At 33.9% G+C, this 22,242-nt stretch overlaps 1 protein-coding gene across 1 annotated transcript in view; it reads left to right on the plus strand.

Moving 5' to 3' along the window:
• The window catches only part of ST8SIA4 (ST8 alpha-N-acetyl-neuraminide alpha-2,8-sialyltransferase 4), a 79,512-nt gene extending 57,950 nt beyond the window's left edge, over nt 1-21,562 (plus strand). Inside the window, 1 exon segment of the mRNA XM_036925785.2 lies at nt 18,932-21,562. Coding sequence (XP_036781680.2) covers nt 18,932-19,214 — 283 coding nt within the window. The 3' untranslated portion in view covers nt 19,215-21,562.
• Nucleotides 21,563-22,242: the final 680 nt, after the last annotated feature.

Raw genomic sequence — 22,242 nt, forward strand, 5'->3', positions numbered from 1 at the left:
CAGCTCTATGTTAGTTGTCTGTAAATCTCTACGATCTTTTACTATGTTATTTCTGAAACACCAATTGGCAACCACAGCATCCATAACGACTTTTTCCATTTTAAACTTCATCTTAAGCTTTGCACATGAATAAGAAGTACAATTTCCAATGAGAAATTTGGTATGAATGAATCTGAAACTTATTTCAGCTACCAGCAATTTCACTACTGCATAAAGCAAATTGTCCAGTTTCCCTTCTGTAACATCACACATATTCCAGTTTCTGGTTGCCACTTTTATTGTAACTAAAAAAAAAAAAAAAAAATTAAAGCAAACGAATGCTTTTTTGCATACATTTTCCTATTAATTTACTTACACAATTTGGTTTTGTTATTCAAAAATGGCAGCATTTTTCAAAATAAACAGGCAACTGTGCTTGGCTGTCAGAATATCTTAACATTTACATGGACAATCAGCTAACTTCCATATGGTAATCTCTGGAGTGTTTTCTGGTACTAACAACCAGTTCTCCAATTCTCTGGACACTAACTGGGTGTCCAGCAATTCAATTAAATTTTAACACCATCTACCTGGAGTTAGCATCAGATCTGAAGGGCTCAGTCCCACATACCTGCCTTCACTTCAAATGCTAATTACAAGTTCCTGGCCACCTGTATTTCAGACAGACTGGCTGTATCTCAAGGGTTCTTGCAACCCCTTCCTCAGATATGATTATCTTACTAGAATAACTCATGTAACTCAGGAAAGCACTTCAGAGGGTAGTTTGTTAAACTGTGTACAAATTAATGATGGTCTAAAATAGACCAATAGAAGCAAGAAGAGATGGCAACAGGAAGATGTGGAAGTTAGCTAAGAGTATAATGAATTTTTAGAATGTTGCCATACATTTTAGTGCACTAACCTACATTAACTGAGAGAGGGAGAGTGACACTTTGAAAATAACCATTTCCTTCCCTTAATTGATGGGAATAGCAAACCTTTCTTATTATTACACGTGCTGTGGTCCAAAGCATGTTTGAAAATGAAACATCTATGATACTGAAATATCTTCAATAATGAAACATCTGTGATACTGAAATATCCTCAATATTTTTTAAGAATTGGAAAGGCTTCCCTTGGATAGATGTCCCAGATACACAGTATCACATTTTAGGTATAATTGCAAAAACTGCCATGTCCCCAAAATGTCCCAAAAGGAAAAACTCGTCCCTGTGGAATTAAGTTAAAAAAAAAAAAGATAAAACCTAAATCGTGGTCTGATTTGTATCAAATCTTCTGCCTTAAATATAAATGAATGCAACATACATAACTTATCCAAATATGAAGTCTTTGTTATTGATATTCAGTACTTACTTAGGTAAAGATAGTGTTTAAACAAAACTAAATTTTGTTTAGAACTCAGATAAATCCTGTTTTTTCCAGAGTCATATTTTAAACAAACAATAGTTCTAGATTCTGAGGCTCAAATATTTTCCACTTTCATGTATAAATTTTTATCAGGTCTCATCTCCTATGTCACCCACCCATCTCTGACTCCAAAAAAAAAAAAAAACTGTAGAAAATTTAGATTAACAGGTAGATAAGCAGAGTTTTTAAAATGAAATTATTTGTTTTGGGCCCCCTCAGAGATGACCAGGCCTAACTTCACCTAGGAACACTGCATCTAGCTAAGAACTGGACTCCCACTTCAATAGAAAGTTAAGTAGTGGAGCAGAAATAATAATGAATGAAAGAAAACTGAATATGATGAAGCAAGATGGAATGGGAAGATATCCTGCCTATCTTTGTGTTTTGCCTGGGGGAAATGACAATAGCAATAAGAATAACTCCATTTATTGGACATTTATTTTCTCATTTAATCCTCATAATAAGTAGGTTTTATAAGTGTCTTTTTAAGATGAAAACAGTTGAGGCTCAGAAAGAGTAATAAACTTGTTCAAGAATCCAGGTAGGATGTTATAGAATTGAGAAGTGTTTTATTTCATAAGCTACAATCCTATTATTTTCATCGTCACACTTTGGAACTTTGGCTGCTCTGGGACCTCCAAGTCTTTCTATATATTCCCTAACTTGGTTTATAAACAACTCACTGGGTAGTCAGTTATGGGATGGAAATTGTCAGTTTCTCCAGGATGGTAAACTGTGTCTGTCCTGTTCTGCACTTGATCCCCAGCAGAGTAAATGGCAAGTAGTAGACCCTCCAAACTAAGTGGTTTCTGGAGGACTGAAGAAATAAATGAAAAAAAAGAGAGAAATCTTTCCAAAATTAATTTTTGTAGGTAAATATAATTACATAATGTAACTAATGGTACACTAGTAAAACCAGTAACTTGAATTTGAATTCACACTTTTAAAGAGAGTTGTCTATAGATAGTTGAAGCCAGTCCTATATGTATTCATAGCAGACCTTATTTTGAGAAACTGTAGGTCTTCATTATTATCAGATAGTAAAACTATTACAGTTTAGAACTACTAGATATAGAACTATTACTATCTAATAAAACTAATCTATTGACCATATTTTATCTCACCAGTTTGTTATTAAAGCACTATACTTATAGTTACAACTTAAATAAATATATAAATAATATTTAGATATGAAAGTCAATGCAAGTATGGTTTTATATATATATATATATGACTACTTAATCCTTTGTAGAAATCATTTGTATCTTTATAAAATTAATTTTAGTTATATTTATACACATGCTTTTTGCATGTCTGTGCATATATGCACACACACACACACATATACAGACAAATATAATGAAACCATTCAAAAGGATATCATATCTAAATAACACTAAAAAGATTGACCAGGTCATTCATGATAAAGTGTCCCTGACTGCCTGCCTATACTCACAAGCATTATCACAATATTACTGCCATCCAGAGATAATTCAAGACATAAAATAGTGGATTGAGGGTTTGAAGAGGTATCCTGAATTCAGAAGGATAAAATCTTTGTTTTATATAGGTATTTGCTGCATAGCAGTTTCTTACTTAGAAATGGATTGAGCTTCAAAAATTTGCTTTCTTATTGGCTGTTTTATTCATCAATAAATAGTATAGTGCTAACTATGTGCCAGGTATTGTTTGCAGCACTTTATAAAATTTAGCTTATTTAGTCTCCATAACAATCCTGTAAGGTAAATATTACCCCCATTTTATTTATGATGGAGCAAAGCTAATGAAATTAAATATCTTGTACAATCTCACACAGTAGGTGGTAGCACTGTGCCTTGAACCCCATCAGTCTGGCTCCAGTGTGCCCATAACTACTGCACAGTGAGTGATACATCTTGCTGAACTCTGCTGCCTTTCACTTGTTTGTTTGCCCTTTGAAATAGGTCTGCTTATACAATATTTTTACAATTTTTATAAAACTCTGAACTCAGGCTGGGTTTACTCACACAAGCCCCTTATCTTTATTATTGCACATTCCTGGCCAAAGATTGTAAAAATATTACTATTGCATGCTTAATAGTATAGCATAAGTAAGACTTTATGCCTCTTGTTTAATTGTACTTTAGAAAAATCAGTTTTACTTAGAAAAGAATATGTTGCCAGACAGAAACATTGTAATTCTAAAGGATATGTTCAGGCATTTTAAAGGTTAAGGACACAAGTAATTTATTAAGACCATTTTATGTTTAACTTATGACTTTCCTCTCTCTATTATTGATCTATCACTGTCAATATCTTTTGTTTCTCAACCTTTTCTTTATTACTCTAAAATAGAATTAAGGAAAAGAAGAACTTCAAATAAATGAAAAGATTTATGACAGCGCTTGGGCAATAGTTGGGAGGAATCCAGGAAAATGGATCAAGGAGGATATATGTGCTTTTGTCTGAAAAAAAAGATCAAGGTTACATTTCTAATCCATGAGATAAAAAAAGACAAAGGAGGGTATCAGGCCTAAAGATAATTGCTTTGAGTGGGGAGAGAGGCAGTGCTGGGAAAGAGTCCTTGGTTCACAAAGCTCTGAGGTTCTGTCTTTCACAGGATCCCTTCGGTAATTATTCTGAGAAGGGGGAGCACAGCAGGGCTGCGTGGTGAGTGTGAGGACACACACTGATATTTCTACGTGCAGAGTGCTCATAATTCATGGGTGACTTGGGAACAGTCCTGTACCTACAAATCCCCTTCCCACACCCTGGATTGAAAAATCATTGCATCGTGTTGTGGGCTCAAATATTGTCTCCATCAGAATTTATTTGCATGTCAGGGTAGGTCACTTGGACAGGTCTTTTTGTTCTTTTCCTGACTGTAATAATTCAGCTAATGAAAAATCCTTCTCGGTCTCAGATTTGCTAAGAACATTTCACAGGAATCTGGGCCTTTGAAAAAACTGAACTCTTTGCTTGCTCTGTTAGGGAGTATTATGAACTGAAGGCCTTTACGTCGTCGACTTACATACACACCTGTGGAGGAAGGATTGATCACACATACCCAATGCAAACTGCTGATCCTCCTCTATTAGAAATCTAGAGCTTTCTACCTCAAATTTCGATAGTTTGAAGCACACGTTTAATCATGAAACATGGCCCTACATGTCTCTGGAGTCCAATAAGTGAGAAAATGTAGGGCACAATCTAGGCTTTGGGCCTGAAAAGTCTTTTTGCAAAGTTGTGCTTGGAAATCTTAAACTCAGCCTCTGTTCCCATCTAACGCGAACTTTTTAAATTCCATTTTAAGCTGCTGTAAGAGAGGTTTTCAAAGACATATTGGACTTTAAGTTCTCATAGAGTGAAAAGTGGAGCTTCAAGATCACAAATGGAGAAGGGGAGAGTTCTCTCAGGTGCTCTGTGTGAATTCCCTGGAAAGCTGCTTGCTTGGAACAAACAGGGATTCTGAACAGCTGAGAGAAATACTCCTCACACCAGCACATATTAATTTATCACCCATAGACTCATTAGGGCTTTGCACAGTGGTTGGGCTATGCAGACCCCACCTGGTGATGAACTTGAGCAATGAAAGCTCACCTCTGAAGGGGAGCAAGGACTCACCTAGCAGAGATAACTCATTGTCTTGCCAATGGGTTTCAGCCCCAGGCAAGTTCACTATGGATTCAGTATGACCAAAGAAATGACAGTAGAACGGTCTTGGGGTGAAAAGGTTATACCCAAGTTTATTTCCATGGTGGCAGGTCAATCACTAAAATCTCCTCCACTAAGAGGAAGTCTGCATGCAGCAAGCTGGTCTCTGCCTCTGGGCCTCTGTCCTCTGCTCTCCCACAGTCTTGAAGCCGTGCCACCATGTTGCAGAGCACTGGATGGAACTCTATCTATATAGAGTCAGTAACAACATATTGCCCACACGTGTGTAGTTAGCCAGCCAACCAGGGCCAGGTGAGAATCCTGGCCACAGGAACCTTCATTTTATCCACACTCACTTTCCAGGGAATGGGAGTGGATTCAGGTTTTGTTTTTACAAACACAGTTCAGTTCTGATTGGTGAAATGCCTGAGAACTCTAAATTCAGGTGTTTTATTTTTACCTCAGTTGGATAGAGATAGAGATTTCAATTTGAAGCTTAAATCACTTAAGCAGCATTTACTAAGTGTGTGTGGTGCTGATGCTGCACGTGGCACCAGGTAACGGCTCCCATTGGACACAGGACACCTGTGAACTCAATGGCACTTTGCCCTGTTCTTATGGAGCCACAAAAATGGCTTCCGTGAGTGTCGCTGCTCTTCAGGGAGCAACCGGAGTGGCAAAGATGCATCCTGGATTTCTTAGCCTGGTATGTAGCCACACGTGCAGCTTGTCTGTGAAATCAGGGACACCCGATTAAATACGGGGCCCACCCACTGTGAGAAAACTTTTAAGCATCCCAGCTGCCATTCAGAATGTGAAATCCAGGAGGTGACCTGTCAAGATGAGCCACTTCAGCATATCATGGCAATGCAGCTGTCACTGAAATACATGTCTCCAGAGAAAAGCATTCAAATGGTTTCCATGGTGGAATGAATACAAATGCACAGCTCCAGTCACATATGAATGTGATTTTTTTTAACAGGATGGTCTATACTCAATATGCATAAACGGAAGTGACTCCAGCACTTCCTCTCATCTTTGATTACTGAGCATTTTCTGGAGGCAAAACAGAAAATTTTAATATTTCTCTTGCCTTTATTTGAGTGGGGAAGGGAATATTTGGAAGCTATACAGATTTAATATAAATATCATTGTCTCTTTCTCCATTGAAGACAAAATTACCATAGACTTCCCAGGTATTTTAATGACATGTTTGAAGAACAGGTAGTTCCATATCCCAAATTTAAAAGAATTATTTCATATTTATTCCTTCCTACTGAACTTATTCTGTTCAACAGTTTTATCAATTTGTAGTTCTAACACCAAAATTTATAATAGAACTTGAAAACTTCTAACTTGTACCACTGATGTTTAGAGAAGTTCAGTGAATAATGTTAGTGAATACATAGGCATTTTCCTACTAAGGAATTAACATTTATAGTCCCTCAGGTGTGTCCAAATAGGGGACAATAAATCATTTTTAGAGCACATTTCTTCTAATTTCATATTAAAAGTTTGTGAAAAATAGGAAATAGAATACCAAGAAAAGAAGTACCAAATTCATGATACTTGGTAAAACTGTTGAAATAAGTCTCATAACAATACTGCCTCTTCTTAGGCAGAGTTTAATCAAGAATTGTACGGCTCTGCATCATCAACCAACAGATTTCCTTTTAATAGTAAAAAGGAAATGAGAGAAACATTTGATTCAACTCACACTATAGTTAAAAAAGTCTTGCTATCAAAACTGAAGAAACAAAACAGCAGCAGACTTACAGAACCCAAGAATGGACTAACAGTTACCAAAGGGTAAGGTACTGGAGAGAGTGAGTGGGAAGGGAGGGAGAAGGGGAATAAGGGGCATTATGATTAGCACACATAACATAGGGGGGAACACAGGGAAGGCAGTATAGCACAAAGACAAGTAGTGACTCTATAGCGTCTCATTACCCTGATGGACAGTGACTGTAATGGGGTATGTGGTGCAGACTTGATAATGAGGAATATCTAGTAACCACAGTGTTGCTCATGTGATTTTATATTAATGATACCAAAAGAAAAAAGAAAAAAAAAGTCTTGCTATCCCAAACTATTTTGATTTTAAATTTTCAACTATGAATTCTGATATTTAAATAAATATGATACACCCATAAGATGTTTGTGTGTATATATCTGCATAGCAAACTAGAGATATATATTTACATATGCATTATATATATATATTTACAGTATATTCCTACAAATCAATGTATTATATATAATTGCATATATAAATATATGGCATAGCTCTATGTTATATAACCGTACTTAATAGTATATTTGTAATATTCAGAGATTCACTTCATTAAATAGAATGAAATGTCCTGTTTTCTAACCATAATCTGTAATAATTTGTTTCACTTATATCAGAAACTCTTGATTGCAATAATTCACTAACTTATTTAACAAGTATGCTCATGCTTACCACATAAAATTGTTTAGTAGATAAGTGTTTTTAGTTTGTGTGTATACATATAAATTCAGAACTCGTTTATCCCCAAATACCTGAAAGCCATTACTGAACTATGAGGTAACCTTGAGACTTTCACACATGTCTTTATTGTACTGTGACAGATTTTCTTTTTTCCCCAAACACCTATCATATTCCCCAGATGGCTTAGCCATCATCACTGGCAGATTATGAATGTTTTAGCTAGAACAGATGTAAGCAATTTGTAATTTTTCCTCTTTCTGAACCAGCTTTGTTTTGATGAATCAACTCAAAATTGAAACTTATGTGGAACTTCTGTTTGAAAAGGAGCAGTGTTTTCCCACATTGGAATATGTGTTCAGCTTTTAAGTGTGAACAAAAGACAGGGAACAGGGAAACCAGCCAGAGTGTGTGACAATAAAAACTGGAATATCATCACTTGGCATTGCAACCTAATTGCAATTGCAACCAAATATAAAAAATAATTTTAGGTCACTCCAATCCAACCAAACTTACATCACATTTTGAAAAGAGGGTTTTCAGCTAGCATATATATCAGGTTGCCTGTGTTTCCTTCTAGTCAGAATACTCTTCAAAGAACTACAGTTCTGGAAATGCAGAATGAGCTGATGAAATGTTAGGAGAGAAATAAATTAACTATTTTTTCTGGTAAGGATTTGTTTATTCTGCCAAATTATCTTTTATATAAATTATACAAATTATAATTATATTTTTTACCTTAGTATAGTCAACTTAAATTGAGCCTTACTGGCAATTCAGTTTCAGGGAAAGTTCTCTACCAGCTATAAATTAAATACTCTTTTGTTTAAAAAAATAATAAAAATCTACCTAAGATAGATAGACCTTAATTCTATAGTTACAAAATGCACATTTCTTTATACACTGATATTCCTAAGTCTGTCTGTGACCTGATAATTCTTACCAGGGAAAGAATGATCACAGTGAGTATTTTTAGCTTTCTTCAAATTAAGAGCTATTACACCAGACTAACTGGTAGCTGGTCTAGATTAGATAAATTTGAATTCCTGAACACATAAGAATTTGTGTTCATACGCTACCGATAGAATTTAATAACCAAAATGTGAACTATCATAAAGACAGCCACCAACCCACTTCTTATTTGTGCTCGTTACAACATTTCAACATCACTGACTTAGAGGGTTTAATGTTAATACAAAATCGTTAGGTAAAATTCACAGACCATCCTCAAAGCTTTTTTAAATCTTACCCCTTTTGGAAACCATGAAATATCATGCCCTTCTTTAATTACATTTGAAATTTCAAAATAAATGAAACAGTATGACTTAAACCCAATCAAAATAAATGTAATACTTTTATGCTTCTTCTGTTTCCACTCCACTCCAGAAATCCACCTGTTCTCCATTTTTCAGTGAATAATCGCAAATTCATAGTGAATAATAAGCTGGGTAAGGATCTTTTTTATCAAGTCTCTCATGTAGGCAGTCATTTTGTGGAACTCATTAGATATATTTTCATGTTTAATTAAGGAACTCTACAGGATGGCCTATGCTGGCTTCTTTTTCCTCTTAGATTTTAATGTTCCTTAGATATATAGCTCAGTCCCTGAGTTTTCTTTCATACACAATAATTACACCAAAGACTAAAAGACTTATTTTCATGCCTGTTCAAAATGAAGGACTCTCTGGACAGATCTCACCAACTACCCATGAATTTTAATGATTTGTAGACTTTTTGGTATTGCATTTCATTTATCTTCTTTATTTGAAAGGGTGAATATTAGGATAGCAACTGAGACGGTTTAGAATTGTCTTATTAGTTAAGCAAGACCATTAGAGATTCAGTGTGAGATTTCTTAATAATTGAAACTTAATCACTCATATACCAAAACGTAAATGTAATTTATTCTCCAGTAGCATACACTCCTTTTTTCAACCAGTATGTTCCCCAGCTTCATCTCTTCCTTTCTACACTCTGTCATATTATGTGCATTAAGGAAGTTTATAAATAAAATGTGAGTCAGCATACAAAACAATATGATAAGAATGTACTAACACAAAGAAAAACAGATGGTCAAGACTACTGTATCCATGCTTTGTAAGTCAATTCCCACAGATTGCCTGCCTTAAGACTTTTTTTTTCCCCAAGTAGAATCAATCATCAGACAAGTGATTTGAGATTTTTTATTATGGAAATATTCCTCTTGAACAACTAAAAGCCATTTGAATTTCATTTTCATTTTAAAGAAAGTTATGTTTCACCCTCTTGATAAGTTTATTGTTCTGAAGTCCGGGCTGATTATCTCTACCAATTTATATTCTCATTCAAAGAATCTGGAAAAAATGTTCTGTGACTCTCATTCCTGAATTTCTATTATATATTAGTATAAGTAAAATGAAACAAATTGTAAGAAATAAATAGTTGTCTTAGGCAGTGCCTCTAAATTTATGTGAATTTCATGACTGCCACATTCACTTGAACTGTACTGTTCACATTCTAGATGGAAACCTAATGATCATTGCTCCGTGCATTTTAAAATTTATCAAGTTTAAAGGAATTTACTATTGGGCTTTTTGTTTGTTTGTTTTATTTTGTTTTGCTAGATGATTTTCAAGCTCCAGTTGTATAATGCAGGCAATAATTCATCAAGTTCTTTGAACAAAAACAAGAACTAAACTCTACTAAACTCAGATTCACCAGCTGAGTGTTTTATAGGCATGTGCATGAATAATGTGACTGACATTTCCTAATACAATTGCATAATACGATATGTTAAATTTTACTTTTATACAAATTTATAATTCAAAGTGAACTGTTATTTATTTCATATCATTCAATACCCACCTCATAACAAGAATAAAAATAGAGAATAATTACTTTAAATTTGACTAACCTCCCCAACTGCTATTATTTTGATACTTGCTAGGAACACTTTAAAAAACTACTTTGAACTTGCTATGGCTATCTTATTTATGTCCTTCACTGCACTTTGAGAAGGACTCTGATTTTTAGCTGATGTTTAGTTTGTATACTTTGCTAACAAGGATTTTACATTATTGGATGGAATATAGATCACATTTGTTGGTCCTTTCTACTCTTGAAATAGATTTAGCACAACTCCTATCTGGAAGGTTAATATAACCTGACTTATTGATGTAAACTGGGCATACCCATTTGTAAATAGTACAAATCAATCTAAAACAAAATCATCAGGGTGTTAGAAGAGTTGTTTACATTTTATAGTAAAATGGACTTTTTTTGGGAAACTCCCCTAATGCTAAGAAATGTAGAAGTAGAATCTCTATTTGCCTTCTTGAAAAAAATTTGTATGGATAAAACACTCCTATCATTTTTCATTTTCCAGTATCTAACCCAGTATCTGAAATTTTTACTGAACTTTAGCACTACCTACCTCCACATACTTTCAATTCTGTCTTCTCTTGTAGGACTCCATAACCTATGATGAAATATTTCTGTTTCCTTTGAATCTGAATAGGACAAATAGAAGGTTTTCATAATGTTTCATTTTCAAAAAGCAATCTTATTTTTTTTTATTTTTTATTTTTTTTTATTTTGGTATCATTAATCTTCAATTACATGAAGAACATTATGTTTACTAGGCTCCCCCCTTCACCATGCCCCCCCCACATACCCCTTCACAGTCACTGTCCATCAGCATAGTAAGATGCTGTAAAATCACTACTTGTCTTCTCTGTGTTGCACAGCCCTCCCTGTGCCCCCTCCCCACACTATACATGCTAATTGTAATGCCCCCTTTCTTTTTCCCCATCCTTGTCCCTCCCTTCCCACCCATCCTCCCCAGTTCCTTTCCCTTTGGTAACTATTAGTCCATTCTTGAGTTCTGTGATTCTGCTGCTGTTTTGTTCCTTCAGTTTTCCTTTGTTCTTATACTCGACATATGAGTGATATCATTTGGTACTTGTCTTTCTCTGCCTGGCTTATTTCACTGAGCATAAATAAGGAACATACATAAGTCACTTTGGCATTACCCACATTTAATTCCTTCATCATGCTTCAAAAGATCATCCCCCTTTTATGTTTCCCATATTTCACCTTTTGGACATTACCAGTTCCCCTATTCTGGCAGTTTAGATTACAATTTCAGTTGTTTTAAAGAATTTTATTGGATTAAAAGAGGAGGTCATTAAAATCTGTGCATTATAATTACTTCATTTTTTGCCTCTATGTACCAGTTCAAGTTTTTCAGCATTATCTTTGAGAAGTCCCCAAAGATATTTTCTTAAATAAAGGTAGAATCCATTTATTTATGATAATTATATTTGTAATTCTCCCTCACCAAAATCTAACCAACATACGATGCAGTTTTGGAGGGTCCACTTACGTTCCATTTAGCTTTCTGACATGGTAAATAAAGCCTAAAGGATTACCTCTCTTTATTTTTGTTTAATTTTTCTCCCTTCGAAGCAAGATTCCTTTTTACTATGACATCATTCTCTTCCATTAGCTTTATCTTTGAAATTCTGATGGATAAGTTTACAATTTTTAGATAATCAAAAATCAATTTGTTATGAATTTGTAAGTATAAAAATTTTATGACTTCTGGTTACAAGTATTACAGAAAACTAGAAATGATGTTAAGTTTTTTCATCAGGGAGAATTTTATTGAACATCTCTATAAGGCTACTGAAGGGAAATGTATGTTATGTCAGATCACACATATAAATGTAGGGGCAAATGAGAGTTTCCGTGTGGTAAAAACCATACTAAGAATCTCATTTTACTGGTAAGTAAGCAGGCTGAATAAGTTTAAGTGGTTTGCCCAAGATCACATAGTTAGCTAAAGGCAAAGCAAAGCCAAAACTCCAGCTTTTCAAATGCTTTCTGCATTATCGAATATTGTCACTCAAAGATTGCCAAGCCATGAGTATGCTCCATTTTATTAATACTACAAATCTCTCAATTGGCAGCAGAACTAAATTAAATAAGCACTCATTAAACACCAACTGTGCATCCAGCACTGTGCTAAATATAATAAGAGATAAAAATAGAAGCATTATTCATCTCTAGTTTCATTATATAATAATAAACTTTTCTATTAGTATGTAGTGAGGCTATCTCCACAAAGAGGCAAATTATACCCCCATCTTCTCTCTCTACAAATGGAATATAACTACACAACTACTTGGAAATTTTCAAAGGCAAGGTTCTTTGTTGTTGAATTTTCTTGTGCAAACCTGATGGGACTATAGGTCAGGAGGAATATTTCCCATCTCATTTCTATAGCCAGTGATATATTAGAGCTTGTACTGGCTCACAAGAGCTAGCTCTGCTGTCTTTTCCCAAGTCAGTGTTCACTGATGTCTGGTCAGTTGCTTGAAATCAGCCATGTTGGAAATATTTATACCACAGAAATTGGAAAATGCTACAAATCATCAGTTCTCTCTCCCTTAGAGTCTTCTGTTAAACAATTACCAACAAAACAAGGTACAATGTGTTGGCTGAGCAAAATTGGACAATTTATTTTACTTTTTGAGCTATTTACTGCACCCTCTATGAAGTAGGAATGGTAATATATATTAGAGGATATATCACAGGAGTTTATGAGGATCATGTGAAAGTATTTGAAACTGTATGAAGTAGAATTACTAGCACAATAAAGACAACTACATGTTCACTAATAAACAGGAGACACTTGGTAAAACCAATATAGCATAGGTAGATCTAGAGTTTCTCAACACTGTTTCTACTGATTATGTATCTGTCCAGATAAAGAGAAGAAGGGTAAAAGTCAGAGTTAAGGTGGAAGCCTGATTTCTATAGTAGACATCAAATAACATAAATAGATACCAAATAGAATATAGAGATTATTGGGCCTAAATTAATATCCCTACTTCTTTCTCCATGTCATGAGTTCTTTATCCCTCTGATGAATTAGGTTTACAAAGATTGATAAAAGATTTTCTGTATATGTACTATGAAGAGCTTCTACAGGAAGATTTTCTATTTTCTTTGTATCATCTACTTTATACAGAGCTCTGTATGTAAAGAACACATCAGGAAAAAAATATCAACAGATTAACCTCTTGAGATTACAAATTCATACTTTCATTTGAATGACACTTAAAATACTTTAAGAAACCTTATTCAAATCTGCATGGAAATCCCTACCCTTTGATACATGTCACTTCCTTTGACATTTGTAATGTGGCTAAGTAACTTACATAGTGAAACTACAGAATTGTCTTCTGACTTCAGACATTTCTGAGGGTGTTCATGGAAAAAATGAGTCCTATATACTAGCCAGCTCTTATGTGTCTTTGGAAAAAAGCCCAAAAGAGCTCTATGTGTAAAACACATCACCATTAACACTGGCCTCTTAATCACTAAAACACCATACAGATCTTTATTTTTCTCCATATGAACTCTAATTGAAAATGGTCCCAAGAACTTGTTGTTCCAGGCTGAGTGCAATTGGGAAGTGAAATAATCTAATTCCTTTTTTAGTTAAAATTGAAATCATCATAGCCAGATAGATGGGGCTTAAATCCTGGTCCTGTCATCTACAGTCTCCATAACCTTAAATCAGTTATTCAACCTCCCCAAGCCTTGGTGTCCTCATCAATGAAATAACATCTATTCATAGATTTATAATGAGGACTACATGAAATAAACAACGTACATAGAGCTCTTAACACTGTCTCTGACCCTTTGTAAATGCTAAATAATTACTATCATTGCTACCTTTTAATAAATTGCCTATATTTTTATTCCTGGGTTTACTCTTAGGTTGCCCAAACCTCTCTGTCCCTTTGTTTCCTCACATGAAATTGATTTAAGGCCTATCACTTTGTGCTTTTCTGGGATAATGTAAAGATTAATTCATGGTGGACTGAGTTATTCTTGGTGAGTACAGTGATGGAAATTGCATTGTTTTTAAAGAAATTATCACTAACCCCACTTTTATACTTACAATGTTGTTATGATAATGTGAAAGAAGTAGTAAGTGGGAAGAGCACAGCATAAAGCCTGACACATGGTAATATCAGGTGAATATCAGCGTATCTCACAACAACCCATTATTCAGTTCCACTCTCAAATCTCATATCCCGTTGCCTTCTATAACTACATATTGCCTGGAAAATTGCGGTCATGCCATTTAACCTCAGTGGACATGTTTCCTTAGTTGAGAAACAAAAATCATCCGACTACATGGTTTGGGATTTCCTCTGTCTACTATCTTCTTTCCATGAAGCTGCACACTTCGTTAGACTGTGTGAAACTCTCTTGGTTCCACTCTGCTTTCTCCTCCCCACTCTATTCCCTTTACCTTCTTTCAGGTTTTAATATATTGCAAAGCAAGGAAGATATTCAATAAATGCTTCTGGATTCTAAAGCCAGCAATACATTAGATTTTATCTCAAATAAAATTAGGTAATAAACACCCAATGAGCCAAAATACATGATTAATTCAAGCAATCAGCATTTTATAAACAAAAGCAAAACATGTTATATTCAACAGCATTTAATATAGTCATGACAGTTCACATTTAACATATTACTAACCAATGTCCAAGGAAGTGAAGTAGCTTCCTTCCACAAGGACTCATGAGCATTATATTCCAGATTCACACTCATATCTTATGACCATAAGTATGGCTGACAAAAAACATTGATTTGGTGAGTTAAGGCATTTCAAGTGTTGAGGTTGTTTGAAATACCAGGACTGATATGTTGAAGGAAAATAAGATGAGACACCTTGCTTAGCAAGAATAGAGCTTCTATGCTAAGAAGTGGTGAGATCTTTGGAGGCTATTGTATCTATAAAAAGTTAGAAATATCAGTTTACACACAAAATCCAGGATTGATTTGGTTTTATACAGTAAGACAGAATATTGCAATGTTAAAGCAGAAAGGAAAGGAGGAAGTATGGGAAAGAGGGAATTAATAGTATCTGAAATAAAACTTAGCCCAGTTGGTGAAAAATATTGTGTGTATTTTTATGAATGAATGTAATATATATTAAGATTCAAAACAGCCAGGGAAACAAAAGGATGCAGAACTTTATAACAGTAATTACCTCTATGTGGTTAGATTACAGGTAAAATTTTTCTTCCTCATTCACTTCTTTTTTATCAAATTTTCAACAGCTTTCATCAAGTTTTCTGCATTGATTTTATAATTTAAAAAATACAATTTCTATAAAAAGAAATACATACATGGAAGCTAGATTATTTGCTGAATTGAAAACATTGCCTAATTTGAAATTAACAGATACAAATTTGAGATAAAAATTAGTACAGTTTGTACTGAGAGTATGAATAGTTCATTATTTTATCAATGCATTATTTTCAATTTGACTTTTTCTTCATTAGGATTAAAAACTTAAGTTAATATTCTATTTATTTTTTATTAACTTCTCTCAATAAATGTGTAGTCTTAAAAATTTCAGCTTGTACATAAGAAGACTTACAGATACTGATTTTTTAATTGTACTCTGGGCTTTGGCTTGTAAAGTTGACAGATATTAACTAACTGATTCTGTTAATAGAAGTTAAAAAGAATATCCATTTCTGTCCTTTTCACATTTGGAATGTGTTCCTGGGAAGATACAGAATCTCAGTAATTGAGGTTGGCCTATACAATTTCAAGCTCAACCTTAGAGTTACAATGAGTACATAGTAAGTTCTTTTGACTGGATTTGGATAAGCTACTGGGTTTTTTAATTTCATAGAGTGTTATTACCTGTGGTCTTAGTTCTTGACCTGCTTTAAGGTTTTGTTTCAACTTACCTTTTCTATGTTGATGCTGTTTACTAAGGTCTATTTTTCTGTGATGTTTTTAGAAAAATGGCATTTATTTTGTGCTTTTTCTCCAAAAATGTCATGGCAAATTGGTAGTTTATTTTCTTTTGAAATTATTCAAATTGTTACAAGCCAATCATATAATACTTAATTTCTTCTTCTGTTAGCATTTCTAAAGCAAGTTTATTAATACCAGTATTTTAACTGCATAAATTAAGAAAATACAGAATATTAAGCCTCTTTACCCATTATTTTCAAATAGGATGCTTTGTGATCGAGTTTAATTTTCAAAAACACAGTGTTTACTAATATTAATTAATTAATTAATATCACAGGTATATCCTCCCCATTAAAAAAACTCACACATTTATTTCCTCCATAAAATCTTCACAAAGTCACATCACAGAATTGAGAATTGCACTTTTCTGTTAGGTTCTTCTGAATGTGCTGATATCTCCACAATGTTCATTTGCCTGTTCTACTTTTAGAGATCTAATACAGAGGATAAAAAGATGACATGACTGATTTTCAATTTGTGATATCTCATACAGTGCCCTGGATCAAAACTATTGAGTGATTGTACATCTCTGATACTGTTTTGAAACATTTAGGCCAATAATTTTGCCTTCATCATTTCTTTGTAACTTTACAATTGCTTATTTCTAAAGAAGTTGGTTTGGTTTTTTTGTCTGTGACCAATCAAAGTTGAGCAAATTTACAGGATCTCTCCAAGATTAGAAAATGGAGAGCATTTATTTATAATGTGACCTTGAAGTCCCATACAAATGATATAGCCATTATATTATTTCCTGATTTTTTTTCTCACTTTAAAAATAAGATAATTTAGCATGACATTCATATTGCCAGAGTATTTCCAATCATTGACATTTCCTGATGGTATTAATTTTTTGACCAAGCTTAAACTTGTTTCAACCACTTTAAAAATGTATAAGTCAATGCAGTTTTTAACTAGCCAACTTCATCAACTGACATTTGTAACCACATATATATCACTCACAAAACTTTCCTATAATAGTCTTTTCATGTTAAGAATACCTGCTTTCTCAAAGCTTCAAGAATTTCAGGCTGTATCAGTCTCTTCAAAGCCTTTGAACTGTAGGTCATCTGTGTCTCATATTAACTATATATGTGCAATAGTTTTTGCTTATTCAGCTACCTTTCAATTTTGATAAGATGCTTATATATTCTTCTCTGAAAATTTCTTATGAATCTTCTCTACGAAGAATAGGTTTTCTCAAAACCCCTGTGATAACAAAGATCCATGATGAATGTTACATTGCTTAAAACTTTCAGCACATGGTCTTCACCCAACAAGAAAAATAAAAATGTGAAAAGTCAATCCTGGTTCAAAGCAGGCAGAAAAAAAGGGAAGGGCAATGGATAAGTTTATTTTCCCTTCTTTGGATATTTGTAGAGAGGATGGAAAATCCAATATTTCTTTAAACAACATGTAGTAGCCTAGATATATTTGATCTCCCCTAAAAAGCTTCAAAAATAATATTTTTAAAAAGAAAAAAGGAAGTATATTATGTAAAATCTAAGAGAAGTGTTTAAATACAGATGGCCAGAATCTAACATAATATTCCCTTACATTTGGATGGCAGGGTATGTATTTCCCCAAATAAGAGATAATAGGAAAAAACAAAAATTAAAAAAAAACCACATTATTAATGTTATTCTAGTTATAATTGGGCAGTTTTGAAAGTGGAGAAAATCTACACTCTTTTTTTTTTAGCTGTTTCTGCATAAGATAAAGAATATACCAAGAAGCATCGCAAACCCATCCCTGCCAAAGGTGATGTTTAACTTGTGAGTTTGTATGCTTTTCAGCATGAAAAGCATTCATTCAGTTTGTATGAATAAAGTTTAGCAACAGTGATTGATCTGAACCTTTCAGAGTATTGTATTGCCTTTGAAAATGGATAGTATGGAGTACTTAACAGCACTGAAAATAATTTTACCTATTTAACAAAATGTTAAACTGCATAACTGGTGAACTATTTACAACTATGTGCTATTTGTTTTCTGTTGCTCTACTGTGGGTTGAGGCAGTATTTTTAATTAGCTTTAGTAAAATCTGACTTGGACAATAGAAATTGAGTAAGTCAGTTAGTATAATACAGGCAAAGTATTTTTATTTGTTAGGGCTTTTAATTGAAATATCAGAGATTTTGAAAACCTATAGGTGTAGTTTCCAAATCTCTTTCTCTAGGAGAATTATTTAATCTTCACCAAATTACTGTCCCTTTTGCAGCCATATTGAACACTTTCTGAGAATATTCTACTCTGTATATTACAAATATGTTTGCTGATAAGTTATTTTGAATATGAGATTGAACAGTCGTATTTACCATCATTCCAGGTCTCCTGGCTATTTATATGGCCTCAAAAATAAACAAGAAAATAATGAATAAAAAAATAAGTAAATGCATTAAATTTCCTAAGTGCTTAAGAAGTATATTATTTCTTCAGCAATCTTTTGAATGTTATTCATAAAGATTCTTTTCAAATTTCATTTACTTTAATTCTGCATTGCATAATCACTAGAGGGTATGTTGTGTGTTTCTCTAAATTCTTCTCTTCTGTGTTTTTCTCCCCCTTCCCTCCCCCACCCCAGTTACTGGCTGACAAACAAAGTTCCCATCAAAAGACCCAGCACAGGTCTCCTCATGTATACACTTGCCACAAGATTCTGTGATGAAATTCACCTGTATGGATTCTGGCCATTCCCTAAGGATTTGAATGGAAAAGCTGTCAAATATCATTACTATGATGACTTAAAATATAGGTACTTTTCCAATGCAAGCCCTCACAGAATGCCATTAGAATTCAAAACATTAAATGTGCTACATAACAGAGGAGCTCTGAAACTGACAACAGGGAAGTGTGTAAAGCAATAAGCACATTTGGAAACATACAAACAAACAATATGCACTTCTCTCTGAAGATGCTTCCTAAGATTTGAAAATAGGATCCAAAACAAGATTGGGTTTCAACATCCGCCAATTATCTGAAAGGTGATAAAGGATATTCATGAGAAATCCACTACCAGCTGATGAAATACCTGCAAAGTGCTCTAAAAAATAAATATTTTGACTTCAAGGGTCCTAGTAAGTGCCACTTCCACTAAGAACACAGTCTGAATGTATAATCTGTAGTGTTTACAAGATCCAACGACGCACTCGTCATTAGTTAGAGAAGCAAATCTGTTCATCACTGTTCGGCTGTCACTGCAACGTCAAGCACATGAGAAGAGCAACCCAGAAACACAGCTCAGCCCTTGGGGAAATTAAACCATCCTTGTCAGCAGAAATCAACATGGAAACAGTTTGAGCAGTGAAATCCACAAGGTTAAACAACTCAAGTAAATGCCTTCAGTCAGGACTCTTAATCTAATCATGAATTTCATGTTTCTGTATCTGCTTTTGTTTGTCTTCTGGGATATCTCTTTTGGTTTGGGTTTTGGGGTGCTTAGAAATTCTTTCTGAGATAAACACAAAAGAGATAAATAACTGTCAAGTAATCATTTTTAAAGTTCTTGTATTTTTTAAGAACAATCACACAATGACTTTGTAAAAAGGTTTTATTTTTCACAGATCTTTTTCTAGTTGTGTAGAAGGTACCAGCTAAACTGTACCACTCGGTAATCTTGAACCATTCTGAAGGAAAGATGTTTTATGTCATCTGACATGGTAACAGCAGAAAAAAAAAAGTACTTTGGTACCAAAGATTATACTGATGTTCTACACAGCAAATCATTCTCCTTTCATGAAAATAATATATTAATACATTATTACCCTACTCATGTGAAAGTTATCTAGATATTTTCAATTCTCCCAACTCAAACTTTCCTTTATTTGAAGGAAGACTTCCACAGATTTTACATTTCATAATAATTTTGTGGAAGACTTTGCCCCAAATAAATGTTAGACTGACAGGGCTGAAATGTGATTTCCAATTTTTTGATTTTTCCCTTATTATTCAAATGGAGAGATGGGTATGCTCTTTTTAGCATTATTAAATTTTCTTAGTACAAAAATAACAATAATGTCTCCATAATAGATGATTAATTTTAGAGGTTAACAATGAAACTGTGTGTCAGTATTTTGCACTTCAAATGAATTCAATTGACCAATATTTTCTGTGGTTAAATTTATGCACGTTATCACATTAATGTGTTTTAAAAGAAGCACATGAGATTAGTAATAAAGTGATTTTAACATATAACAGAATTGACCAGGAGGCCAGTTTCTGGTAACTTATAGTATCAGGTGTAGTAGTAGTATAATTCTGGTAGATAATTCTGATGGTAAATTGTTCTTTAGAAAGCAGAAGTGCTATATTCCCACTTCTACTCTTGGCCTGACACAACTTAGATGACTTCTTGTTTCTTAGGGAAGCCAGTCTGGAAAGAAGAAATAGCACAGCAAATGCATGTGTTTTATTTCTTAGGGAATACAGTCTGAAAAGAGCATAAACAGCATGGAGAATATAAATATGTTATCATGGAGGATAGTCACAGTAGTACAATTCTCAATATATTAATAATATGTACTATTATTTTTAAAATATGGTAAAACCTTGGGGTACAGAAGACTATATTTTCTGAGAATTCATGTGTCTCTAAGAAAACAAAATTGAATGCATAAAGGAGATGCATAGCTGAAAATGGATAGGACATGATGCACTTTTATCATTAACCTCTTGTCTTTTGGAATTTTTGCAAGAATTAGGTACATTTGAATACAAAGTTGAAAAGTCTGATTTCTGTAACAGATCAAAAGTAGGTGATTTATAGAACCTTAATCTCAACTGTTTATGGATATGTTGTCTGAGTAGCCTTTAATTTGAATTCAATAGAAATTCTGAAGTCACAAGTAAATTCTCACAGGTAAAATCCATCTCAGAATTAAAAGTATGTTTTAAAAAAGCATCCAGGTACCTTGCCATTTTTCTCCATTTTCAACAAATGTATTTAAATGATTCTGAGGCCACAGCAAAGCATCCCAGCCATTCACTGTTCCGTACATTGGTGTTTATCTCATAGATGCATTGAGTGGTGCCTTTTTAACTTCACATTGCTTTGTTACCCCGTGCTTTGTGTTCTCTAAAATACGTTGCCCAATTCTGAAAATGCTCAGCATATAAAAAGGGCTTCAGTATCGACTGAGACTACTTTTGTTCATCTCAGGGAACTTTCAATACTCAAGAATGAATTCAATTAAAGGCATTTAGTGTTCAAGAAAGACACACTGTACATGACTATTTCATTCGCTATTGTATACCTTTCCATCTACCTTCCTGCTTCGCAAGCTACTGTGGCCTTCTTACAGGGATAGGGCAAGGAGCTCAGAGAAGGCTAATAGCAAGAATACAAAAGAATCGAGATTTAATCAATAAGGAGCAAAAGGGATCATGATAAAATCACATTTTAAATACACTTGAAATATCTGGGGTTTTTCCTTTTGAGACCAGCATATGTTCACAGCTTTAATTTTTTATTTCTTTTTCATGAGTTAACCCTGTACCTGGCAGTGCTCAGGCAGTGATTGTGAAACATTCCTGTCCTTCAGAGAACATGGTTGTTACTGTGCTGTTGACGTGAATAGGCCATGGAAACATTTTCATCACTATGACCCACCCTGTTCTATACTCAACATTAAGTTGCTGGAATAAGAAAAATGAATCAGTAACAGAGTTTCTGGGCAAATTTAGTGATTCAGCCCACAGGATTGACGAAATAACTGTGGAAGTTTTTCTATCTGAAAGAAGATGCTGGGCATTCAAATGTCTTTATGTATTGTGTATCATATGAAATGTATATCAATTGTTAATGGGAATTTCTATGCTTACAGAAGCAATTTATTTAAATAATGCTATGAGTAGTGTACATACCAACTAGTTATTAAGCTACTACACAGGAGAAGG

This window comes from Manis pentadactyla, chromosome 2, assembly GCF_030020395.1.
Source record: "Manis pentadactyla isolate mManPen7 chromosome 2, mManPen7.hap1, whole genome shotgun sequence".
Lineage (NCBI taxonomy): Eukaryota > Metazoa > Chordata > Mammalia > Pholidota > Manidae > Manis > Manis pentadactyla.